The sequence below is a fragment of the Terrapene carolina genome, unplaced genomic scaffold, assembly GCF_002925995.2.
Source record: "Terrapene carolina triunguis isolate 2854851 unplaced genomic scaffold, T_m_triunguis-2.0 Scaffold84, whole genome shotgun sequence".
In the NCBI taxonomy this organism is placed as follows: domain Eukaryota; kingdom Metazoa; phylum Chordata; order Testudines; family Emydidae; genus Terrapene; species Terrapene triunguis.
The window spans coordinates 10039936-10065581 of NW_020664435.1; the positions used below are offsets into that span (position 1 = coordinate 10039936).

At 42.4% G+C, this 25646-nt stretch overlaps 1 protein-coding gene across 1 annotated transcript in view; it reads right to left on the minus strand.

The window, feature by feature from the left end:
* Positions 1–25646, minus strand: part of KCNH8 (potassium voltage-gated channel subfamily H member 8) — a 364361-nt gene that overhangs the window by 36376 nt on the left and 302339 nt on the right. The window contains exons 10-11 of the mRNA XM_024197376.1: positions 23904–24153; positions 19809–20023 (exon numbers count right to left, since the gene is read on the minus strand). Coding sequence (XP_024053144.1) covers positions 19809–20023; positions 23904–24153 — 465 coding nt within the window. The remainder of the gene's footprint in view (positions 1–19808; positions 20024–23903; positions 24154–25646) is intronic.

Below are 25646 nucleotides of genomic sequence, written 5' to 3' on the forward strand. Positions count from 1 at the left end.
TCCTAAAGAGTGGAGATTATGATCTAATGGGGGTTAGTGAAACATGGTGGGATGAATGTCGGTATTGATGGGTATAATAATCTATATCAAGAAGAGAAGAAAAAAGGAAAAATAGGTCACTATTTCCCCAAAAGCATTTACAGTGCCCAGGAACTAACACACAACAGTAGGTGTGTCAGGATGATATTCTTTAGGTAAAGATACAAGGAATGAAAACCAAAGAACAAACAATGAGCATCTGCTATAGCATACCATGTCTGACAGAGAAAAAGGATTCATTCCTGAACTTTATGTTTCTTCACAATGTTATATGGCACCTACTTACCAAGGTGATGGACGTTAGAAACACAATAGGTGCATAGATACCTGAGGGTTGGTCAAGGCAGTGTTTTCAAAGCTGCAGGGCATCATGCTCATGAGAGATTTTAACTAAACTCTCCAGCCAATATTCCAAGTAGAAAGAAAGTCAGCCTTAATCAGAGTTAAAGGAATAGGGGAGTATGAAGAAGAGCAGCTGCCATGGCTCTGCTAAAATCAGAGGGAGAGACCCTCCTTGGGGTTTGGGGAAGAACTGCTCCTCCAGATCTCTCCCTTCCACCATTCTTGGCGAGGTGAGTATTCACCAGGCAGAGGAAGCTGAAGTGTGTGTGTGGGAGGGGGGATGGGGAGGAAGAGTTGATTGCACATATGTGAAGGAAGTAGTATTGAGTTTATGGGCAGCCATGATAGTGGAATCAATTGTCCAAAAGTGGTTCCAAAAATTCATGCCTGGGGCTTCATCACAATTTGTTTCGTTGATGCATGGATGCCTCGAATAGACAGAAGACGTCTATAAAATATTCTGCAAGGAAATGTAGGACAGAAGCTATTCTCACAGTGTTTCTCTCTGGTTTAAAATTGAAAATGTCATAGAAAGCACCTGAAAGAGACTGTTCTCTAATTATATTTTGCTCACATGGTTATGCAGTTTTACAGAAGAACAACCCCTGTTGCTTGCCATTAAATAGAAGCACAGGGAGGCTACGTGGGTGGTTGCGTGGGTGGTGTCTCATTCAGCAGGAAACAGGAGCCAGGCAGCCCCAGAAGTGTGCAAGAAAAATTAAACCAGAAAAAGGCTTATAAAAAAGCTATGCAAGAGAGCACTGAGCAGTACTTCACAGCAGCACTAGCTGCTAAATAGGCCATGCACACAGTTGGCTAAGAAATTTGCTCCCAGAAAACCTGCCAAACCCACCTTTGCTATGGGCTTGATATTGCCATATGCTGAGCGCTCTCAGTCTGATCCAGCACAGTACTGAAGTACAGGCTTAAGTTGAAGTCCAACAGGACTATTCACTGTACTTAAGTGCTTTGCTGGATTGAGCCAGAGCACTCAGGAATAGCTGGAGGAATCCCATTTTGTTGAGGGGTGCTATTCGAGTACAGGAGTTATGCTGGTTATGGGTTTATTGATTCAAATTCACTGAAGTGTTTTTACACTTAAAAGGTGTTTTTGGTGCATGCTCATTATTATAGGATAGCAACCAGGAAGTTCAGATGTGGACAGACCCCACATCTAAGATGTGTATAGGAGAGACTGGTAATACTGTATCTGGCAAGCAGAAGGCACACACAATCAGTTGCTTGGGATCTCTTATCAGAGCAATGGTGAGCCATTCTATGCTGCCGCTAAATGTACATAGACTGAAAGGTGAAAATTTAATCTGGAAAAAATGGTTACCTACCTGTAACTGTTCTTTGAAATGCAATGCAGATGTGTATTCTACTTAGGTGTGTGCACGCCCAGCACACTGGAGCCAGAGGGTGGCAGTACCCATAGGGTGGCACTCACCTCCTGTGGCCCTAGCCCCTCCCCGGCCATATAAGGGTGGTGTCTATCCGACCGCCTCAGCTCCTTCACACTAAACGTCTGAGGTACAGACTGATGCAGAGGGGATAGATCAGTGGTGGGCAACCTGCAGCCTGTGGGCCGCACGTGGCCCATCAGGGTAATCCGCTGGTGGGCTGCGAGACAGTGTTTACATTGACCTGCCACAGGCACGGCTGCCCGCAACTCCCAGTGGGCCACAGGTTGCCCACCACTGGGTTACAGGGTGGGCCGTGGAATACATGTCTGCATCAGATCTTGGAGAACAATAGTTACAGGCAGACAAAGGTTTTTTCTTGGAGTAGATGCAGCCATATATTCTACTTAGGTGATTTAGAAGTAGTACTCACAGGTGGCAGGGCTCTGAGTCTATTTAAACAAAGACTGCATCTGCTCCCAAAGTCCACATCTGATCTGGAAGCAGCTGTAATGGCATAGTGGTTTGTAAAACTATGCACCGAGGACTAAGTGGCAGCCCTGCCAATGTTCAATATAGGAATGTCACTTAGGAACGCTGTTGACATTGCCTAGGCTCTTGTGGAACGGGCTCGCACCCTTTGAGAAGGTGTAGCCTGGGCTATGTCATATGCTGTCATATGCTGGGCTATGTCATGATACAGAAAGTTATCCACCTGGAGATTGTCTGTGAAAAAGACTGCTTGACCCTTCATTTGGGCTGCATATGAGACAAACAAATGAGAGGAGGAGTGGAAAGGTTTGGTCCTATCTAGATAAAAAACTAAATATCGTCTGACATCCAGTCGGTGAAGACGCTGTTCCTCTGGGTTTGAATACAGCTTAGGGAAGAACACTCATCAACATACAGCTTTGTTCAAATGAAACTGGAAAACCACTTTGGATAAAAACTTAGTATGTGGCCACAGGATTACTAACTCTTTAGAAAACTGAATGTAAGGGGGCTCCAACAGCAAAGCCTGAAACTCACCCACTGTCCTTGCAGATGTTATCACCACAAGAAAAGTCATTTTCTGACACAGAAGGAAGAGAGAAGAAGTTTCTAGAAGCTTGAACGGATGCTCCATAAGCACCACTAAGACAGTATTAAGGTCCCACAAAGGAATCAGGTCTTTATCCAGCGGGGGAAACAAGTGACTCCTTTCAAGAACCTCACTACCATGGGGTTTGAAAACACTGACTTCTCATGGATAGGTGGATGAAATGCTCGCTACCAGGTGGACTCTCAATGAACGAAGCGCAAGACCAGAAGACTGAAGATGTAACAGGAATGGGTGGGTGAGGTTCTGTGGCCTGCTATGTGCTGGAGGTCAGACTAGATGATCATGATGGTCCCTTCTGCCCTTAAAGTCTATGAAGCTATGAGTAATAAGTATCAGAGGGGTAGCCGTGTTAGTCTGTATCCACAAAAACAACAAGGAGTCTGGTGGCACCTTAAAGACTAACAGATTTATTTGGGCATAAGTTTTCATGGGTAAAAAACCCACTTCTTCAGATGCATGGAGTGAAAATTACAGATAGTGTGCCCTGAACCATCCACCACCATAAGGAGCCCATAATTGGCAGATGAAGTCGGACCAGTCGGTACAAGGGATGACGATTCTGATAATGGACTGATTTCAGCCATATCTGAAGAGGACGTAGACCCAGCCTGGCATATTGAACTACCTGTGTGTATGCAGCCATATGGCCTAGCAACCTCAGGCATACTCAGGCTGTGGCTGAGGGTTGAGACTGCAGCTCCAGACATAGGTGGCTAATCACCTGCAATTGCTCAGTCGACTGAAACACTCTTGAACTCACAGAGTCTATCAGGACCCCAATTAACTTCATTCTTTGAGCTGGAACCAATGTTCGCTTCCCACTGTCTAGGATGAGACCTAGATGACCAAGTAAGTGTAGTGTGAAGTGGACATGAGAGTGGACTTCTTCTCTGGACTTGCCCATCAGTAACCAATCATTCAGATATGGGAAGATATGAATTTCTCTCTTCCTGAGATACACTGTTACCACTGTCATGCATTTGTTAGGGACTCAGGGAATGGAAGACAGGCTAAAGTCACCATGGTATGCTGGTAGTGGTGACCAGCTACAACAAACCTGAGGAACCTCCTGTGGGTCAGGAGGATTGCTACCTGGACATTAGCATCCTGCAGGTCCAGGGCAGAAACCAATCATTGTGATTTAAGGCAGGGAGGATGGTTGCTAGGGCAACCATATAGAATCTCACATATCTGAAGTATTTGTTGAGATCGCAGAGGTTTAGGATAGATCTCATCCCTCCCTTGGGCTTGGGAACCAGAAAATACTGTGAGTTGAACCCCTGCCTCTGATGCTGCAGGGAGACCTCCTCTACAGCCTCCAGAACCAGTAGAGACCGAATCTACTCAAAGATCAGTGTCTCGTGAGAGGGATCCCTGAAGAGGGAGGGGGATAAAGGGGTGGGGAGCAGGGATGGAGAGGAGCTGTATGCCATAACCAAATCTGATGGTGCTTAGGACCCAGTTGTCTATGGTAATTGAGTCCCAAACACTGTAAAAAGGAGCCAGCCTGTCCCCCAAACAGAGGGGATAGGGAAGAGGAGGTCATCACTGGCCACTGTCCTGGAAACATGAGTTAAAATGGGTGCTTGCTGGATGCCGGGAGGGGAAGGGAAAGGGGGAAGCTGACAGGTTAAACCCAGAACCAGAGGACCTTCTTCTCTAGGAACTGTGTGGCTTCTGTGGAAGGGAGAACTGTTTAAAAAAAAATGCCGTGGGCAGTACTGCTGCTGACTGCTCTAGTGGCATCTCTTCGCAGCCAGAGTATATACTCCCAGAGAATGTAATGTAAATCTGGAGTCTTTTTAAAAGTGCAGGTATTCATCATTTTTTTCTGAAAACAAAACCCATCTATCAAACAGTAAGACCTCAATGATCTGCTGCACATCGAGTACAATGCCTTAATTCTGCAGCCCTGAGGCCCCTCCTCATGGTCACAGCAGATGCCATAATTCTGGACACAGCATCCGCCCTGTCCAGAGCTAACTGCAACAAAATCTTGGCCACCTTATGGCCTTCCACAATGAATGCCAAAAACTCTTCCTTGGAGCATTCTGGCAGCTTGTCTGCGAACTCAGACATGGCCACCCAATTGACAAAGTCATATTTAGAGAGCAACACCTGCTAGTTCACCATGCACGTTGGCAGGGAAGAAGAGGTATAAATCTTCCTCCTCATAAAGTCCATTTTCTTGGACTCTTTGTCCTTAGGGGTGGTCTGATACTTTTTCCACCATGCCCTGTCATTTGCTGCAGTAACCACCAGAGAATTAGGGGCCGGGTGGGAGCAGAAGTCCTCAATACCCTACATGGGAATGAAGTACTGTTTCTCTGAACACTCGTGTGGGAGGCAATGAAGCTGGAGTATTCCAGAGGGCCTTCGCAGGCTCCAGAAGAGCACCATCTCTCCCTTGGGCTTGGGCACCAGGAAATACTGGGACTAGAACTGCTGTCCCTGATGCTGCCTGGGGACCTCCTCTATAGCCTCCAGAACTAGCAGAGACTGAATCTGCTGGAGGGCTTTTATGTGGGAGGGCTTCTGTCCCTGGAGCTGATAATTGGAGAATGTCCAACAGCTTATGTGTATTCTTCTGCAGGAATTCTGCCTGGATACCCAAGGTAGCAGCCATATGCCTTAGGAGGTCCCGGTAAGCCTTAAAGGATTCAGGCATCGAAGGACAGGGAGATTCCAGTACAGTCAAGTCAATTGGGCAGGACGAGGAGGCAGTTTGCTGCACCAATGATGGGTCCCGTTCTTGCACCACAGGATCTGGTCAGAACAGCCCTGGAGGTCCAGGACAAATGAGTTCAGTGGTTGCTTGCTTGAGATGGTTTGGGAGTGGGAGCCACTGTTGGGATTGCCCCACAGCAGGTCAAGGAGTGAAACCTCAAGGAACGAGGAGTATCCCAAGGATTCCAAGGAGGCCACCGGGCACATGGATAAGGCATTGGTAGCCAGTAGGTACCACTTGTGCTTAAATTTAAATACATGCTTAAGTGCTTTGCTGGATTGGACCAGAGTGTTCGAGAGGAGAGACCTCAGAGGCTTTAATTTCCAAGATAAGACATCTCCTTTACACTACAGAGATGTGGCTCATAGGCAGTTTTATTTTGAACTGTAGGTTTGGATGTTTTCAGTTCTTCCAGAAAAGCAATGTTATCCCATCTAACTTCTTCCATATTGATTACACGGGCAGGGAGATCAGCAGATCAAGTGAACAGAAGCACTAATGACTCTGATGACAATCATTCTAGCCTATTAAGTGAAACTGAAATATCAGACAGTGGGAAGAGCTGCACAATCTTCAACTACTACGGTGGATAATTGTGTTGGAAGAACACAACACTAGTGTAAAGCAGATCCTTTGCCATACTGATTTTTAAAGAACAATAATTTGACCAACATGTTTGGTTACATGATAAATAAAATGACTGCCTGCACACCTGTCCACCACTGTCAATTCTGAAAGAGCTTTTAAATTTTCAGGAGGTTGAAGTTAATGACAAAAGAATACCACCGGAACTTGATAATGTGGGAAAACTAACCTTTAAAGGTTAACACACCCTACAAATAAGATGCCAGTTTCTCAAAAACCAGAGAATTAGGCGTTCTTTCTAAGAGTACCGGCTGTGCACATCTTATATTTATTTTTCTTTTCTGCATAAATCCCCTGTTTTACTCCTTCTCAGATTCTGGTTTCTTGATGCCACTGGCAAACACTAACTTTACTAGTTTCAGAGTAGCAGCCGTATTAGTCTGTATCCGCAAAAAGAACAGGAGTACTAACTTTACTACACTGATATGTGATGCTCCTGACAGAGAAGGAATCTACTGCTTTTCTGTTCTGAATCTACATTGTGTATCATGTATATTGTGGTAGCACTGTACAGCCCCAATCCCTTCCTCTCTTTCACAGACCCAAAATTTTTGTTTTAAATAGTATACTCTGCCAATCTTGAGGAAAAAGCTCTCCATGAAAGACAGGATGCTATTTTTAGTGCTACACAAGTATGGATTCATACTAATTAAATATCCTGTCTGCAAAGATAGATTTCTAAGTCCTCAAGCAAGCCATCTTTCCCTTCACAATGTGACACATATTGATAATGCCCGGCTGAATCAAAGACAGAGAACACATGCTTTCCAAACAGGTTCTTATTTTCCTTTGGGACTTCATTAAAGCTTGAGAAATGGCAAAGTATCTGACTTGGATAGTATTCCACTCTATATAAAGTCTATGGACAGTACATAAAAGACATAGAAAATCTCTGTCAAGTAACAAATTATTTCATAGCTAAAATCAAATTAACTGAAGTGACTGATGGCCTGATTTATATCTAATGTCACAATTCCCTCTAACCAATGAGTTCCTAGCTGCCTTAAAATTATTAAATATGCTTAAAAACATTTACAAGTTTCTCTTTTACTAGCAAATATCTACTAATCTAGCAAAGAAAACAGAGGGGCAGAATATATATCATTTTTGTAAAGACACTTTTTTAGTTAAACTCTTGCTTTGCCAAGAATACAAGAACACAACACAATAACCCTGCTGGGTTCTGATAACATCGCAAGCCACTTGAGGATTGCTGTTTCTAGCAATATCGGCAGAACCCATTGAGGCCTTTATCTCCCCATTTCCATAGCTCTCCATTTCTCTCTTCTCTCCTTAGAGGCTGAGATAGCATTGTGGTTTCTATTTCTTGTATTTAGGAGTTTCTTTGGATTTTCTTCCTGGATTGTTCAAGCTACGTTTTCAGCCCTTCTATAATGGGAAGGCTGCAGTTTCTACTTGATAGCCTGGGAAATCCTATTATACATCTTTCATTTCTCAGAGATAATCCGCTGCTGCTTCCTCAATGACTGCTCTTTTATCTTCCGTAGAAGGAAATAATCTCTTGGTCATTAGCACCAGCTCCTTGAGGGAAAAGGGTGTTGTAGAAATTTCTTAGCTAAATTTTATTTCATGCTGGTTGGTACACTTGGTTTTCAGATTATTTTTTGTTTTTATCTTAGCCATCCTCTTTTCTTGATTATATTTTCATGTGGTTCTGTGAGGGTACAGGAGGGGGGGTGGGGGATTAGCTTTATTGTTCCCCATTCTAAATATCCTAAAATCATGAAAATCTCTGTCATGGATTAAGAGTTTTTTTGTCCATAAAACTGTCTGCCACCTATATTATAATACATGGAGGATAGTTCTGACAGGTAAAAAGACCAAGATTTTCATAATAGACTAGGGCTGTTGGGTGCCTCCAATTTTTGGTTATCCGGCTAGAGTGACTTTAAAACGGCCTGATTTTCTGAAAGTGCCAATCACCCATCCTCTGAAAATTAGACCTACTTAAAGTATCTCAGGTAAAAACCAAGGCACCCAAAATCACCAGTCCCTTTTGGAAATCTTGCCTAAAGTCATTTTTAACCAAATTTAATAGGGTAGGTTTTCATAGAAGCATAGAATCATAGAATATCAGGGTTGGAAGGGACCTCAGGAGGTCATCTAGTCCAACCCCCTGCTCAAAGCAGGACCATTTCCCAACTAAATCATCCAAGCCAGGGCTTTGTCAAGCCTGACCTTAGAAACCGCTAAGGAAGGAGATTCCACCACCTCCCTAGGTAACCCATTCCAGTGCTTCACCACCCTCCTACTGAAAACGTTTTTTTCTAATATCCAACCTAAACCTCCCCCACTGCAACTTGAGAACATTACTCCTTGTTCTGTCATCAGGTATCACTGAGAACAGTCTAGATCCATCCTCTTTGGAACCCCCTTTCAGGTAGTTGAAAGCAGCTATCAAATCCCCCCTCATTCTTCTCTTCTGCAGACTAAACAATCCCAGTTCCCTCAGCGTCTCCTCATAAGTCATGTTTTCCAGCCTCCTAATCATTTTTGTTGCCCTCTGCTGGACTCTTTCCAATTTTTCCACATCCTTCTTGTAGTGTGGGGCCCAAAACTGGACACAGTACTCCAGATGAGGCCTCACCAATGTCGAATAGAGGGGAATGATCATGTTTCTCGATCTGCTGGCAATGCCCCTACTTATACAGCCCAATATGCCATTAGCCTTCTAGGCAACAAGGGCACATTGTCGACTCATATCCAGCTTCTCGTCCACTATAACCCCTAGGTCCTTTTCTGCAGAACTGCTGCCTAGCCATTCGGTCCCTAGTCTGTAACAGTGAATGGGATTCTTCCGTCCTAAGTGCAGGACTCTGCACTTCTCCTTGTTGAACCTCATCAGGTTTCTTTTGGCCCAATCCTCTAATTTGTCTAGGTCCCTCTGTATCTTATCCCTACCCTCCAGCGTATCTACCACTCCTCCCAATTTAGTGTCACCTGCAAACTTGCTGAGAGTCCAGTCCACGCCATCCTCCAGATCATTAATGAAGATATTGAACAAAACCGGCCCCAGGACCGACCCTTGGGGCACTCCACTTGAAACCGGCTGCCAACTAGACATGGAGCCGTTGATCACTACCCGTTGAGCCCGACGATCTAGCCAGCTTTCTATCCACCTTATAGTCCATTCATCCAGCCCATACTTCTTTAACTTGCTGGCAAGAATATTGTGGGAGACCGTATCGAAAGCTTTGCTAAAGTCAAGGAATAACACATCCACTGCTTTCCCCTCATCCACAGACCCAGTTATCTCCTCATAGAAGGCAATTAGGTTAGTCAGGCATGACTTGCCCTTGGTGAATCCATGCTGACTGTCCCTGATCACTTTCCTGTCCTCTAAGTGCTTAAGAATTGATTCCTTGAGGACCTGCTCCATGATTTTTCCAGAGACTGAGGTGAGGCTGACTGGCCTGTAGTTCCCCGGATCCTCCTCCTTCCCTTTTTTAAAGATGGGCACTACATTAGCCTTTTTCCAGTCATCCGGGACCTCCCCCGATCGCCATGAGTTTTCAAAGATAATGGCCAATGGCTCTGCAATGACATCCGCCAACTCCTTTAGCACCCTCGGATGCAGCGCATCCGGCCCCATGGACTTGTGCTCATCCAGTTTTTCTAAATAGTCCCGAACCACTTCTTTCTCCAAAGAGGCCTGGTCACCTCCTCCCCATGCTGTGCTGCCCAGTGCAGCAGTCTGGGAGCTGACCTTGTTCGTGAAGACAGAGGCAAAAAAAAAAAAAACATTGAGTACATTAGCTTTTTCCACATCCCCTGTCACTAGGTTGCCTCCCTCATTCAGTAAGGGGCCCACACTTTCCTTGACTTTCTTCTTGTTGCTAACATACCTGAAGAAACCCTTCTTGTTACTCTTAACATCTCTTGCTAGCTGCAACTCCAAGTGTGATTTGGCCTTCCTGATTTCACTCCTGCATGCCTGAGCAATATTTTTATACTCCTCCCTGGTCATTTGTCCAATCTTCCACTTCTTGTAAGCTTCTTTTTTGCGTTTAAGATCAGCAAGGATTTCACTGTTAAGCCAAGCTGGTCGCCTGCCATATTTACTATTCTTTCTACACATCGGGATGGTTTTTTCCTGCAACCTCAATAAGGATTCTTTAAAATACGGCCAGCTTTCCTGGACTCCTTTCCCCCTCATGTTATTCTCCCAGGGCATCCTGCCCATCAGTTCCCTGAGGGAGTCAAAGTCTGCTTTTCTGAAGTCCAGGGTCCGTATTCTGCTGCTCTCCTTTCCTCCTTGTGTCAGGATCCTGAACTCGACCATCTCATGGTCACTGCCGCCCAGGTTCCCATCCACTTTTGCTTCCCCTACTAATTCTTCCCGGTTTGTGAGCAGCAGGTCTAGAAGAGCTCTGCCCCTAGTTGGTTCCTCCAGCACTTACACCAGGAAATTGTCCCCTACACTTTCCAAAAACTTCCTGGATTGTCTGTGCACCGCTGTATTGCTCTCCCAGCAGATATCAGGGTGATTAGAGTCTCCCATGAGAACCAGGGCCTGTGATCTAGTAACTTCTGTTAGTTGCCTGAAGAAAGCCTCGTCCACCTCATTCCCCTGGTCTGGTGGTCTATAGCAGACTCCCACCACGACATCACCCTTGTTGCTCACACTTCTAAACTTAATCCAGAGACTCTCAGGTTTTTCTGCAGTTTCATACCAGAGCTCTGAGCAGTCATACTCCTCTCTTACATACAATGCAACTCCCCCACCTTTTCTGCCCTGCCTGTCCTTCCCGAACAGTTTATATCCATCCATGACAGTACTCCAGTCATGTGAGTTATCCCACCAAGTCTCTGTTATTCCAATCACATCATAGTTCCTTGACTGTGCCAGGACTTCCAGTTCTCCCTGCTTGTTTCCCAGGCTTCTTGCATTTGTGTATAGGCACTTAAGATAATTCGCTGATTGTCCCGCTTTCTCAGTATGAGACAGGAGTCCTCCCCTCTTGCACTCTCCTGCTTCCTCCCGGTATCCCATTTCCCCACTTACCTCAGGGCTTTGGTCTCCTTCCCCCGGTGAACCTAGTTTAAAGCCCTCCTCACTAGGTTAAGGAATAAATAAATAATTCCCTTAGTTCATGATTTCAGTTGTATGTAGATATATGGAATTATGTGATAAAGCCAGGCCAGTTAAGCTTAATTAACAATAAAATAGTTATGAGATGCATTAAAACAGCTCTCCAGTTACCAGACCAAATTCAGCCCTTAGTTTCAGCAATCACACCAAAGGGCTTCACATGTAAAAGTGAAGATTGGATTTGGCCTATTTGTAATGATAAAAACTTATAAACAAAAGCACATACACATACACCCCTCTTTGCCAAGGTCAAAAGCAGCACTTGGGAAATTTGGAATGATAAAGAATACAGTTAAAATTATATAGAAGTTTTACACAAGATAAAAATACAGCACTGAGATGAGAATGGCCAAACAAACCTAACATGGAAAACTCAGTCTACAGAATACCATGAACAGGACAAATTTATCTTTCCTGTTTATTGGTCTTCTCTAATAGATACTCACTACTTGGTAGTCTAGTCCAGGGGTAGGCAATCTATGGCATGTGTGCCGAAGGCGGCACGCGAGCTGATTTTCAGTGGCACTCTCACTGCCCGGGTCCTGGCCACCGGTCCAGGGGCTCTGCATTTTAATTTAATTTTAAATGAAGCTTCTTAAACATTTTAAAAACCTTATTTACTTTACATACAACAAGAGTTTAGTTATATATTATAGACTTATATTAAGAGACCTTCTAAAAACGTTAAAATGTATTACTGGCAAGCAAAACCTTAAATTAGAGTGAAAAAATGAAGACTTGGCACACCACTTCTGAAAGGTTGCCGACCCCTGGTCTAGTCCATTCCATCGTAGAGGCAGGCTCATGCAAACTCCTCACTTGGACCACAACCCTGCAAACTGCTTATACCTTTGTGGAATCCCACTGAAGTCAATGGGGCTGCGTACAAGGGCAAGGGTTTGCCCTTATGTATCCCACTAGCGAGATGGGAGGTATGGTATCTAAATCGAGCTAGCTAAAAGTCTGACTGGTCATTTGGACAATTTGCTGGTACTCCCTAGCCTCAGATTTTCTGTAAGATCATCATTCAGCCCTGAGTATTAAAGGCACTCTTTGAAACCAAATTTTCTTCTATGTGCATTGAGATTGCTCCAGAGTTCTCAACTGCTCTCTCTTGCTACATCTGATATTGGATGCAAGAAAAACAGATGGACAGCAAGAGCAACATTGGATGAGTAAAAGTAACCCTGGAAAGCTTATTTACTCTAGTGTAATTTGCTGAAAGCACAGAATTATTATAAAGTCAGAGTGATCACTGATTTATCTTCAGTGTTGCAAAATATTTTGCCCATTCTTATCAATTTCCACATGAGATTCAAGACTGCAATTGGTTTGACACTGCTTATCTAAATATTTACAGTCTATCAAGCCTTTTTTTTTTTTTAAAGCAAATTAGTTTCTGATAAGCGAACATTTCTTGGGAATTACTCCTGGCTAATTTTAAAAGTTTTCTGGCAGCACTCCTTATTGATTATCACAGCTCATAGTTACATCCAAAATATATCTACATCCTGTAGTCTCCAAGGTACTGGTTTAATGCACAAGCTTTCTATTGCAGGAGATGTGGATCCAAATTTAGAGCGCTCCCTTTAGATTAACATATTGTGCACAGTCAGAGGGTAAGAAGTTTTCCATGGTACCTACTGCACTACACAAAACTTAAGCATAATTAAAATATCTCCTTGCAGTCTGAATCATTTATAGGATCATACTGGTGCTGCTTTGTCTCAAAATTTTTTATCACTGTTACATGACAAGGAGAGTCACTTTCTTCTAATTCTAAATAAAAAGAATTACCATAATGCTACGTTCTCTCTGCCTCACTGAAGAGCATCTGACTAGGACTTTCTCCAGATCCATAGAATCATAGAAGATTAGGGTTGGAAGAGACCTCAGGAGATCATCTAGTCCAACCCCTTGCTCAAAGCAGGACTAACCCCAACAAAATAATCCCAGTAAGGGCTTTGTCAAGCCGGGCCTTAAAAACCTCTAAGGATGGAGATTCCACCAACTCCCTAGCTAACCCATTCCAGTGCTTCACCACCCTCCTAGTGAAATAATTTTTCCTAATATCCAACCTAGACCCGCCCCACTACAACTTGAGACCATTGCTCCTTGTTCTGTCATCTGCCACCACTGAGAACAGTCTAGCTCCATCTTTGGAAACCCCCTCCCACTTCAGGTAGTTGAAGGCTGCTATCAAATCCTCCCTCACTCTTCTCTTCTGCAGACTAAATAAGCCCAGTTCCCTCAGCCTCTCCTCATAAGTCATGTGCCCCAGCCCCCTCATCATTTTCCCTCTGCTGGACTCTCTCCAATTTGTCCACATCCTTTCTGTAGTGGGGGGCCCAAAACTGGATGCAATACTCCAGATGTGGCCTGACCAGTGCTGAATAGAGGCGAATAATCACTTCCCTCCATCTGCTGGCAACGCTCCTACTAATACAGCCCAATATGCTGTTAGCCTTCTTGGCAACAAGGACACACTGTTGACTCCTATCCAGCTTCTTGTTCACTGTAATCCGCAGGTCCTTTTCTGCAGAACTGCCGCTTAGCTAGTCGGTCCCCAGCCTGTAGCAGTGCATGGGATTTTTCCGTCCTAAGTGCAGGACTTTGCACTTGTCCTTGTTGAACCTCAACGATTTCTTTCCTCCAATTTGTCTAGGTCACTCTGGACCCTATCCCTACCCTCCAGCGTATCTACCTCTCCCCCCGGCTTAGTGTCATCCGTGAACTTGAGGGTGCAATCCATCCCATCATCCAGATCATTAATGAAGATGTTGAACAAAACTGGCCCCTGGGGCACTCCACTTGATACCAGCTGCCAACTAGACATCAAGCCATTAATCACTACCCATTGAGCCCGATGATCTAGCCAGCTTTCTATCCACCTAATAGTCCATTCATCTAATCCATACTTCTCTAACTTGCTGGCAGTCTCTAACTGTGGGAGACCGTATCAAAAGCTTTGCTAAAGTCAAAGTATATAACGTGCACCACTTTCCCCATATCCACAGAGCCAGTTATCTCATCATAGAAGGCAATCAGGTTGGTCAGGCATGACTTGCCCTTGGTGAATCCATGTTGACTGTTCCTGATCACCTTCCTCTCCTCCAAATGCTTCAAAATGGATTCCTTGAAGACCTGATCCATGATTTTTCCTGGGACTGAGGTGAGGCTGACCGGTCTATAGTTCCCCGGATTCTACTTCTTCCCTTTTTTAAAGATGGGCACTATATTTGCCTTTTTCCAATCGTCCGGGACCTCCCCCAATCGCCATGAGTTTTCAAAGATAACGGCCAATGGCGCTGCAATCACATCAGCCAACGCCCTCAGCAGCCTCAGATGCAGCGCATCTGGCCCCATGGACTTGTGTATGTCCAGCTTTTCTAAATAGTCCTTAACCTGTTCTTTCACCACTGAGGGCTGCTCACCTCCTCCCCATAACGTGCTGCCCAGTGCAGCAGTGTGGGAACTGACCTTGTCTGTGAAGGCAGAGGCAAAAAAGCATTGAGTACTTCAGCTTTTTCCACATCATCTGTCACTAAGTTGCCTCCCCCATTAAAGAAGGGTCCCACACTTTCCCTGACCTTCTTCTTGTTGCTAACATACCCGTAGAAACCCTTCTTGTTACCCTTCACATCCCTTGCTAGCTGCAACTCCAATTGTGCTTTGGCCTTCCTGATTACACACCCCTGCATGCTCAAGCAATATTTTTATACTTCTCCCTAGTCATCTGTCCAAATGTCCACTTCTTGTAAGCTTCCTTTTTGTGTTTAAGTTCACAGAAAATTTCTCTGTTAAGCCAAGCTGGTCGCCTGTCATATTTGCTATTCTTTCTGCACATCGGGATTGTTTGTTCCTGCGCCCTCAATAAGGCTTCTTTAAAATAGAGCCAGCTCTCCTGGACTGCTTTCCCCCTCATATTAGCCTCCCAGCGGATCCTGCCCATCAATTCCCTGAGGGAGTCAAAGTCTGCTTTTCTGAAGTCCAGGATCCTTATTCTGCTGCTCTCCTTTCTTCCTTTTGTCACGATCCTGAACTCGTCCATCTCATGGTCACTGCTGCCTAGATTGCCACCCACTTCTACTTCTCCTACCAATAATTCCCTGTTTGTGAGCAGTAGGTCAAGAGGGGCATGGCCCCTAGTTGGTTCCTCTAGCACTTGTACCAGGAAGTTGACCCCAACACACTCCAAAAATGTCCTGCATTGTCTGTGCACTGCTGTATTGCTCTTCCAGCAGATGTCAGGGTGATTGAAGTCCCCCATGAGAACCAGGGCCTGTAACCTGGAAACTTCTGTTAGTTGTCTGAAGAAAGCCTCATCTACGTCATCCTCCTGATCTGGTGGTCTATAGCAGATGCCCACCACGACACCACCCTTGTTGCTCTTGCCTCTAAACTTAACCCAAAGACTCTCAACAGGCTTTTCTCCAGTTTCAGACTGGAGCTCTGAGCAATCATACTGCTCTCTTACATACAGTGCAACTCCTCCACCTTTTCTCCCCTGCCTGTCCTTCCTGAACAGTTTATATCCATCCATGACAGTGCTCCAGTCATGTGAGTTACTCCACCAAGTCTCTGTTATTCCAATCACATCATAAAAGCAACAAAGAGTCCTGTGGCATCTTAAAGACTAACAGATGTATTGGAGCATAAGCTTTCGTGCGTGAATGCCCACTTCGTCAGACACACGAAAGCTTAAGCTCCAATACATCTGTTAGTCTTTAAGGTGTCACAGGACTCTTTGTTGCTTTTTACAGATCCAGACTAACACAGCTACCCCTCTGATACCTAATCACAGCATAGTTCCTTGACTGTGCCAGGACTTCCAATTCTTTCTGCTTGTTCCTGTGTTCGTGTACAGGCACCTAAGATAACTAGCCGATTGTCCTACTTTCTCAGTATGAATCAGGAGCCCTGTTGAACCCTCCTCCTTGTGTTTCCTCCCGGTATCCCACTTACCTCTGGGCTTAGGTTTCCATTCCCCGGCGAGCCTAGTTTAAAGCCCTCCTCACTAGGTTAGCAAGCCTGCCTGCGAAGATGTTCTTCCCTCTCTTCATTAGGTGGATCCCATCTCTTCCTAGCAATCTTCTTCCTGGAATACCATCACCTGGTCGAAGACTCCAAAGCCCTCTCTCCAACACCACCTGCGCAACCACGCATTTACATCCACAATTCGAGGGTCCCTACCTGGGCCTTTTCCTTCAACAGGGAGGATGGACGAGAACACGATTTGTGCCTCAAACTCCTTTATCCTTCTTCCTAGAGCCACGTAGTCTGCAGTGACCCACTCAAGTTCATTCTTGGCAGTATCATTGGTGCCCACATGGAGAAGTAGGAAGGGGTAGCGGTCCGAGGGCTTGATCAGTCTCGGCAGACACTCCATCACATCCTGAATTCTGGCTTCAGGCAAGCAGCACTTCTCGAGTTTCTCAGTCTGGACGGCAGATGGATGACTCCATCCCCCTTAGGAGGGAGTCCCCGACCATCACCACCCATCTCCTCCTCTTGGGATCCATCCCACCTGGCTTCCTGATACAGACTGAAAGATGTCCCCACAGGTCTAATTCCTTAGGGGATCAAACTAATTAAGAATAGAGCAGAATAACGAATAGATTTTTCAGTGGCCAAACCAGAAAAAACAACAACTGGTTCCTTGCAAACAGGAACTGAATTTTTTTTTGTTTTTCCTTAAAAAAAAAAAAAAAAAAAAAGTTTTTGTTCGAGTGAACGAAACACTTCAAAAGTTGTTTCGAATGGACATTTTCTAAATAAATGTCGTTTCAAATTGACATTTCATTTGCAAAATGTCATTTTGAAAGGATGTGTCAAAATGGTTTATTCTGAAAATGTTGGGGGAAAAAAAACCCATCCTGATTTTTTCCCAGTTGAAAGTCTTTGCCAAATTTAACCCAAATTCCCAAATAGTTTCAGTGCCCTGAAAAATACATTTATGGCAAATTTACTATGCTAAAAAAAAATTCACCCAATTCTAGTTATAAGTAAAAGTAAGCTCAGTCATCTGAGAGAATTGGTGGAGTTTTCTCCAGGGGTGCTTCGTGAATGGTGCATATGTTGTCTGTCAGGATTGAGATACACTGGCAAGTCATCATGGGAAAAGTCAGGCTACTCTTGCCTGCAGTATGCCTGGCTCTTACTGCTATTGATCCACTTTCATGAGCCTCAAATTCACACTCAGTTTTCATGAGTACCAAATTTTCTGTCATGTAAAATGTAGGGGAAGAGAGAAAGAAAGAGAAAAGAATGAGGTAACAAAAAAAAAGTGACTGGTTCAAATAAATAAATGATCCTCTAAACTAAGGAGGAGAAAATCCTACAAAACTAAAATTTCCCATAAAGTTCTAGAGGTATCATTAAATTTTAAACCTGCTTGGAAAAGAAAGACAGAAAAAAAATCTTCTTGATACATCCTACAATGCTTTGAATCCCATCATCAAAAGCATTACTCTTGCAATGACATTGAAGCATAGAAAACACCAATTGGTTGAGGCTGTGATATATAAGGCAGTCCTATAAGCACTGCTCTTGGACATTCCCTCTGAGTATACTGAGGGAAACATCACCCAGAAGGGGGTGAGAGGGTGTGCTGGCTTTCAGTGGGGGCCAAGTGGGGACGGGGATGGGGAGAAGAGCCTGTCTACCACCCTATCACCTCAAAAGAGAAAGGGATTGTGCCTAATTTTGTAGGGATTGAATAGGTTTATATGGATACAATATGTATGATAATTTACAAACTTGCCAGTATAATGAAAAGTGTGAAACATTTTTTACATAGGGAAGTGTGAACCTGTACAAGACAGAAGAGGAAAGCCCAAATTTCAGCCACAATCTTGAAGTGAACCAATTCCCTTTTCTAGATTGAGATGGTATCACAAACTCCTCCCCAACCCCCGAGAGGCCTCTTGGCTTCATTTAGCTAACATTCTTCTACCGTTTGCAGCAAAGGTTTGGCCATATATGCTGGCTCAGTTGCTATCTTAGTCCCAATGAGTTCTGGGGCTTCCCAGCTGCTGCAGGGATGGGAGGAGCACAATGCATTCTAGGACACATAAGATCTAGGGCATGCCGAGATATTAAGATTAAATATAGCCAAAATACAACATTGACAGTCAGCATTGACAGAGAGACACCCTGGTCTATCTCCCTTGCTTTAGGGCATAAAGCTGTCTTAATGCAGGCTATGCTGTGCACAGGCTAACATGCTGCAGAACTGAGCTCCACAGTGACTTTCTGTGCAGGAACATGCGGCAGTGGATATGGGCAGGATGACGACATGATGCTGTTTGGGTCCATGCACTGTGCATCCATTGGTTCCTGGCCCCATGAAATAGTTGAGCAGTAGGCCACATCCCCTTCTTCCCCTGTACTATGCAGTAGCTGGCCACAGTCCACATGCCTGAGAGCTGCTATGGGATTGGGTGGATGAGTCTGTTTGCCCACAGAGTATAGTTCATGCAGATAGCTATGGAAACGTTTGGACTAAGATCCAGATCATGTGCTTTAGGTTATCCAAGGCTTCATTCCATGGAGTCACTGTGAAGCTTCACAAAATCAGAGAAATTCAGATAAACACCTAAACTTATCAAAGCTTATGTGAACCAAACCTTTGAACCTCTTGAACGTTGTCCATCACTATTTTCTAACTAGTATACTTGGTCTTGTGGTTACTTAGACTCAGTTAAACACTTCCCCTTACCTGGGAGATTTTATACATTTATATGTTGAATCACAAAAGGAGAGTTGTCTCCAAATGTTTTAATTATTAAACTGTTAGTATAACTGAAATTGTGTGGCAAACTATAAAGTGTTTTGGTCAATCCATTTTGTGGTCCTTAGCAATATCCTATTCAGAGCTTCTTCCTTGCAAGCACAGGTTGTACAACATACTGATTTTCTGCACAGTCACATACCTATGAAGTCCTGGATTAAACAGCAAAATATATTTATCTGTACTGCTTTGAAAAACAGTTGTTCATATAAGAGCTCATTTCAAGCCCAGGTAGCACTGAAAATTTTTAATGTGAAATGGAGAATTCAGTGAGCTATGAAGTTAATATTCATTAACCTGGCATTTCAGGATCTATAGGAGCTGTAACTCTAGTACATCTTTGGGTACATATTTTATATGATAGCAAATAGTTGTTAAATATAAGCACAGGAGGACAAAATCCACTCAAAAGGAATCATTCATAAATAATGTTTTCACATAGACATGTGAGAAAAAAGAGGTCATGTTGGGATTACCCAATCAATAATTCATGTGGTTAACGACTGAATTATCATGTCAAGCATAATGAGTAGTCATTTTAAAATGAACAATAAAGCCTTATTTTACTGCGATAATCTAAACCACCTAAGTACGAGAATCATCTTTAAAGCTAATGGACACTGCAGATAGCTTAACGTACTTACATCACTTTCATGGCCTTCTCGCAGATTGTATGTGAGATCATGCTGAATGTCTTCCACAAATTTGTGAGCATACTCCGGGTAAAGATCGAGCACTTCAAAGAGTCCTTTGAGGATAATGCATTGGAGGTCACAGTAGGTTAGAGCTTTAACATCTGCGTTTGTTTTAATAACTTGGTCTTTAATTGAGAGGTTTGCTCCAATTAAATCTCCTTTACCTAAAGGAAAATAGGAAAGTTATTTCAAAAGAATAAATACTTGACTCTCCTTTGAAACTTAAAGGTCCATTTAATGTTAACTGCTAAAATTTAAAGTCTGCTGCTGCTACTGCACAATTTAATTCCTAACATTTTAAAGACATCCATGATCTGATATTTAAAAGCTTTCTCGATTTTTGCAGGTGCAATATTACTTCTGCACCTACAATTGGTGGAAGGTACAAATGCTAATCTCCAGATGTGTAACTACCTTCTTGAAGGGAGCAATATAGTAATTAGCTATACAAATATAAGTGTTTTCACCAGCAATTAGTGACAGGTGCAATTTTGTGTCTGCAAAAGTAGAGGCTCATTCACAGACCCTCTGTCAGAAAGGAGGAAAACTGACAAAAGTATTTATAATCAAAAAGATGGCTCTAAGGAAGGGCTCTTTTAAATATATATATTTTTTACTTAAAATCTGCATGGTGAATGATTTGCAATGTACGGTGGCTATGTGTCATTGTATACCTTACCAGTGTATTGTTGCAAAACAGGGGATTCAGTTGAACAAAATTCCCGTCAATAAAAAAACCAAATTGATTCTCAAGCCGTTATACCTTCAGATATAGGCATGACTGCCTTTGAGTCGCACATGTATTAAAGGGCACAACTGATCCTGACAGCATGGAAATTTTATGGTGAAATGTTCAGAAATATTTGTACATATAAGTAAAAGACAGTATTTCAAAGCTGAAATTCCATTCAGTTGGTAATTCCAAATGGATATTGCACTGGAACGCTTAACTTAAGAGTTTAAAAAAACAACAACCCACTAGAAGTTGCTTAAAGCAGATCAGTTTTGCTTTCTATTGCTACTGCATCTTCACTGTAAAGATCCAGATGTTACAACATTCTGTTTTCACAAGTGCCTACAGTAAACCCAGTAGGGACTGATCCATATTTACATAAGATTATGTTACACAGCTCTGACAGCATAAAAGGGCCCTAAATGTATTTTAAGAATGGAGTAAAGTGCCCTTAGTGTAAATGGTAATTAGGACCAATTGTGTTTATGATCAGAATGGTAAACATAATAGATACAACACCACACCAATACAAATATTTTGCTATAATTTCACTGCATTATGTTCTAATGGCAACTCAATCAAAAGCAATATAAAACTAAGCAAAATGATATGTTGACTTTGTGACTGATATCACCAGCTTTTTAGACTAGATTTTCCTGGTTATATTCCTGAGAGGGCAGGCAAGGTGTTCCAGTGTCAGCTATATAAACAAGGGCACTAGTTAAAAAAGCTATTCTGAATTTACCAAAACTGCTTTCAAATATACTAATCGGAAATTCCTCAGGTGTGTGAACATTTTAGTATGATGAATCTATAAACCATCCGGACTAGATCTCATACTTTAGGACTTTTAAATACAATAATACCAGCTGGGAAAAAAAATACAATTTATCTTACAAGATTACTGCATATTCCTTTTCAAGAGCAAACATTATAGACAGAATGCGGAAGACATAACTATCAAAAAAATAAAATGAGCAAGTGCAGGGTACACCAACATTTGCCATTTAAACAGATGTCATCATATAAGTCAGTCTAAGCAGCTCTTCTCTTTTCTGATTGGAGAACAGAATTGCTTGTGTGTATTTATGTGGAGACATCTGTTTGATAATATCTCTCTGTCATTGCAGCCTTATTCACAAATTCATTTGGTTGATGGAATGATTTTTTCTCCCCAAACATTTCTGGCTAACCTTTTAAAACATAAATCTAATACGTATATTTAAATAGCATGTCATTTAAGAATTAAAATATATTTCTTTACTTAAAGACCCCATATTCATGATTATAAACTGATAATATCAAGAGGAACCAAAATAAATAGCTATATTGTATTAAATTATCTAATGTTGTATTAACTGTATTGTATTGCTAATGAAAACGTATCAAACTCGAGGACCACTCTATTGGAATTACAAGTAGAGTATAAATTATAAAATTATAGGCCATAATTTATAAATTAGACCAGACAATAATCCACTGTTTTAATGATGAATTTGTCTCCTGGATTACTTCACTTCAACAGAGTAGATTCTCATTAGGGTAATATAGGTTTGATGTATACATCTGCTATTAGTGTTAATCAGACTTAATTGAGGAAGTTCCCATTCACTGTGATGAAACTTTCATCCACACTGTTTTCTAATTATGATTTCATTAATTTCATGGAGAAATCCTCTAAGCCTTTGTTGTTGTCTCTATTGTGAAATGTTTTGATTAACATTTTCAGAAATACCTAAAAATGGAAGCATTAATGATACCTTAATTCCTCTCTGGGCAACTCTTGACCTTTTGTTATATTTAAGCTTATCATTTCTCTACACCCTATTTTATAGCATTGGTTTAGCTGATCCAATAAATGCTAGCCATTTTTAAACTTCCTAATTACAAATGAGTAATGGTCTGGAGTGGCTTGGATTGTCAATTTAATGGAATTAAAGGGTTATAAAACAAAGAAATGTATTATAATTATTTTCTTGAAAATACCTAACCCCTAAATGTATATTAATAATAAAATAAAGGAAATTCAATTATAAAGATAGAGATCAGTAATGTCAAAGGTCTAACACGGTCCTACAAAAACAGCAAGTAAAGCAGAAAGTAAATATTTGTTTTGTCTCTGTATTGTATGACTATTCAAGGCTGTGACACTTAGGCCTGGTCTACACTAACCCCTCAAGTCGAACTAAGGTACGCAACTTCAGCTACGTGAATAACGTAGCTGAAGTCGACATACCTTAGTTTGAACTTACCGCGGTTCAGACGCGGTCCACACGCGGCAGGCAGGCTCCCCGTCGACTCCGCGGTACTCCTCTCGCCGAGCTGGAGTACCGCACTCGACGGCGAGCACTTCCTGGTTCGACTTATCGCGTCCAGACCAGACGCGATAAGTCGAACCCAGAACTTCGATCCCCAGCCGCCGAACTAGCGGCTGGGTGTAGACCAGCCCTTAGAAATGTAAGAATATATTCTAAAATTACAAAAGGGGCTTAACAACTCACATTAAATAATACTTTACACTTATAGCACCTTTCATCTGGAGATATCAAAGTGTTTTACAAATACTGAACTAGATAAGTCTGATGGGTCTGATCCAAAATCCACATGAGTCAATGGGAGTCTTTTCATTGACTTTAATGGGCATTGGATTGGGCCCCGTTACTGCAATTACTTGAAACATGGGGCAGTTAACAGGTGACTTGTCCATGGACATATAGAAAACCAGTGGCTGATCCTAGAATAGAACATATTTCCACTCTCTGCTCTAGCTATTAGCTTCCTTGAAAGCTGATAGCAAAGATAAGCTTAAAAAAACAAACTGTTTTTAACTCCATAGTCTGACTAGAGATGGGTCAGGGTACCCAGTGTTACATTGATTTGAGTTAGGGTTAGGCCATGATTTTAGGTTTGGGTTTAAAGCTGAATTATGCCTGTGGGTTGGGATTAGATTTAATGGTACCAACATCTTGAGAGCTGTTTTCTTGAGATTTTTGCCTCGAACGATGAATTATTGTAAGATCATCACTCATGCGATTTGGGCCTCTTCTGAACTAAAAATAGGACCCTTCTAGTCTTGAATCTAACTCCGAACGAAAACCTTAGGGATATTTGTGTTGCATGTATAGTAGATCTAGGGACCTGGTTTTGGCACATCTCTTATCAATATTGCTAGGACACACTCATCTACCAGTTAGCAGTGGTCTAAGTGTTAGCTGGAGATGTTTGTTTATCTTTGTTAACATTTAACTTTACAGTATTGTCTGCATTAGAGGACTATTCATTTTCTTCGAAGATGTTAAACATTAACCTACCAAGAATTGCCAGCACCATGCTATCTTTCAGTACTTCCATGGAACCTGAGCACACAAAATAGATAGCCTGCAAGGCATCTCCCTGCCGGAGGAGGTACTCCCCAGGAGCACAAAAGGAGGTTTTGATATGCAGAGACAGAGACCTGAGGCAACCACGGCTGGCACACTCAAAAAGGGACAGCTGCAGAATCTCCTTGTTCAAGTGCATGGTGATGTCTGAGCGCAGCTCATCTGGAAAGTCTTTTAAAAGCTGTCCAAAAAGGGAAAACGAGATTGATGTTAAGTGTAAAATAATTTATTTGATTTTTTTGCATAAATGATCTGAGTTACTAGCAATGTACACAATGCCTTTATGCTGAGGTTTTCTCTTACGCATTTATATTTAAAGTAAAATACACAAATCTTGCAGTCCTTAGTTAGTTCTTACTGAGTCCTTACACAGATAAGCACCCACTGATTTCAGGGATACTTTATAATATATTAAGGGGTTTTTTGGTAATTAAAAATACATTTGTACTACAAGTTTACCTTGTGCACAAAACCCACACACAATTCTTGCAGCTTTTTGATAGAAGAAAATAGGCTATTTTGTATTCTTTGTATGTTCTTTGTGGCAACAATGCCTGGCACAATGACTCCAACTAGAAATAAAACAACAAATAATTCATGCCAGGCCTATATGGCATGGGCAGAAACAAGTGATGATAATTTTGTTGAGTTGCAATAGAGTCCTCTTAAAATGTTCATATCATGTATCGTGTGAATGGGAGACAGGCATTTTAAATAGGAAGCTGCAAATCATAGCTGCAAAGGAAGGAAAAGGCCTATCAATGTATTTCCATTTAAACTGTGTGTTTAATCATGGAGTTTTACCCTGAATATCACACCCACCCCACCCCGTCCAAGGAACCCTAACTGCAAACAGTGTTACTGTGGTCCAGTTCCTGAGATCCTTAACCAATCCTTATTCAGGCCTATATTGCCCACTTCTTTGGTAAAATCCATGGTAGTGGTTATGGGGGATAAAACTTCCCTAAGGTTCCCCCTTGCAGAGTTCCCTCTATGATGTTACATTGGATGTTAGGGGGAAAAGGGAATGGTGATGAGGTGGAATGAGGTTCATGTCCAGCGCAAAACCCTGGTGAAGGCAAAGGGTGGATACTTCTTCCTAGTTTTTCCTCAGTCCTCATTCAGGCAAGCTCCCATTGTAGTTTTGAGCTTGGTTCTGATGTCACTTATGTCAGTTTCTCAGCAGATCTAGTGCAGCAGAGGAAAATTAATAAGTACATGTTTCTGCTCATAGATGCTTTTTTCATATAGGGGTGGCATAAAAACTGATAAAACATTCTCTTTCTTCCACCAAGGCACCACAAGAATTTTGGGTGGGGGGGGGGGGGGGAGAGAGACACAAAAAAAGTGCTTAAGTAACTTTTTGAAAGTCAATAGGAAGAAGTAACTGGCATTCGTTCCTCTGAAAATCTCCCAGTATGTGCCTAAGTCATTTAGCACTGGTGAAAATCCCACCCCTTGTGTTTTCTGTGTGCACCAGAAAAGAAAACTTCAAAAGGAATGTTCTGAAACCAAAATCTTCACATTTATTTCTATATTGGTTTTGGAGCTATTGAGGCTATTTTGGAGCTATTGGAGCTATTTTATAAGGACACATGTTATAATGACAATTAAATGTTCAACAGGAATGGTTTGTTCAAACAAGCATTGGGCCAAGGAAAGTCATTGTATCCT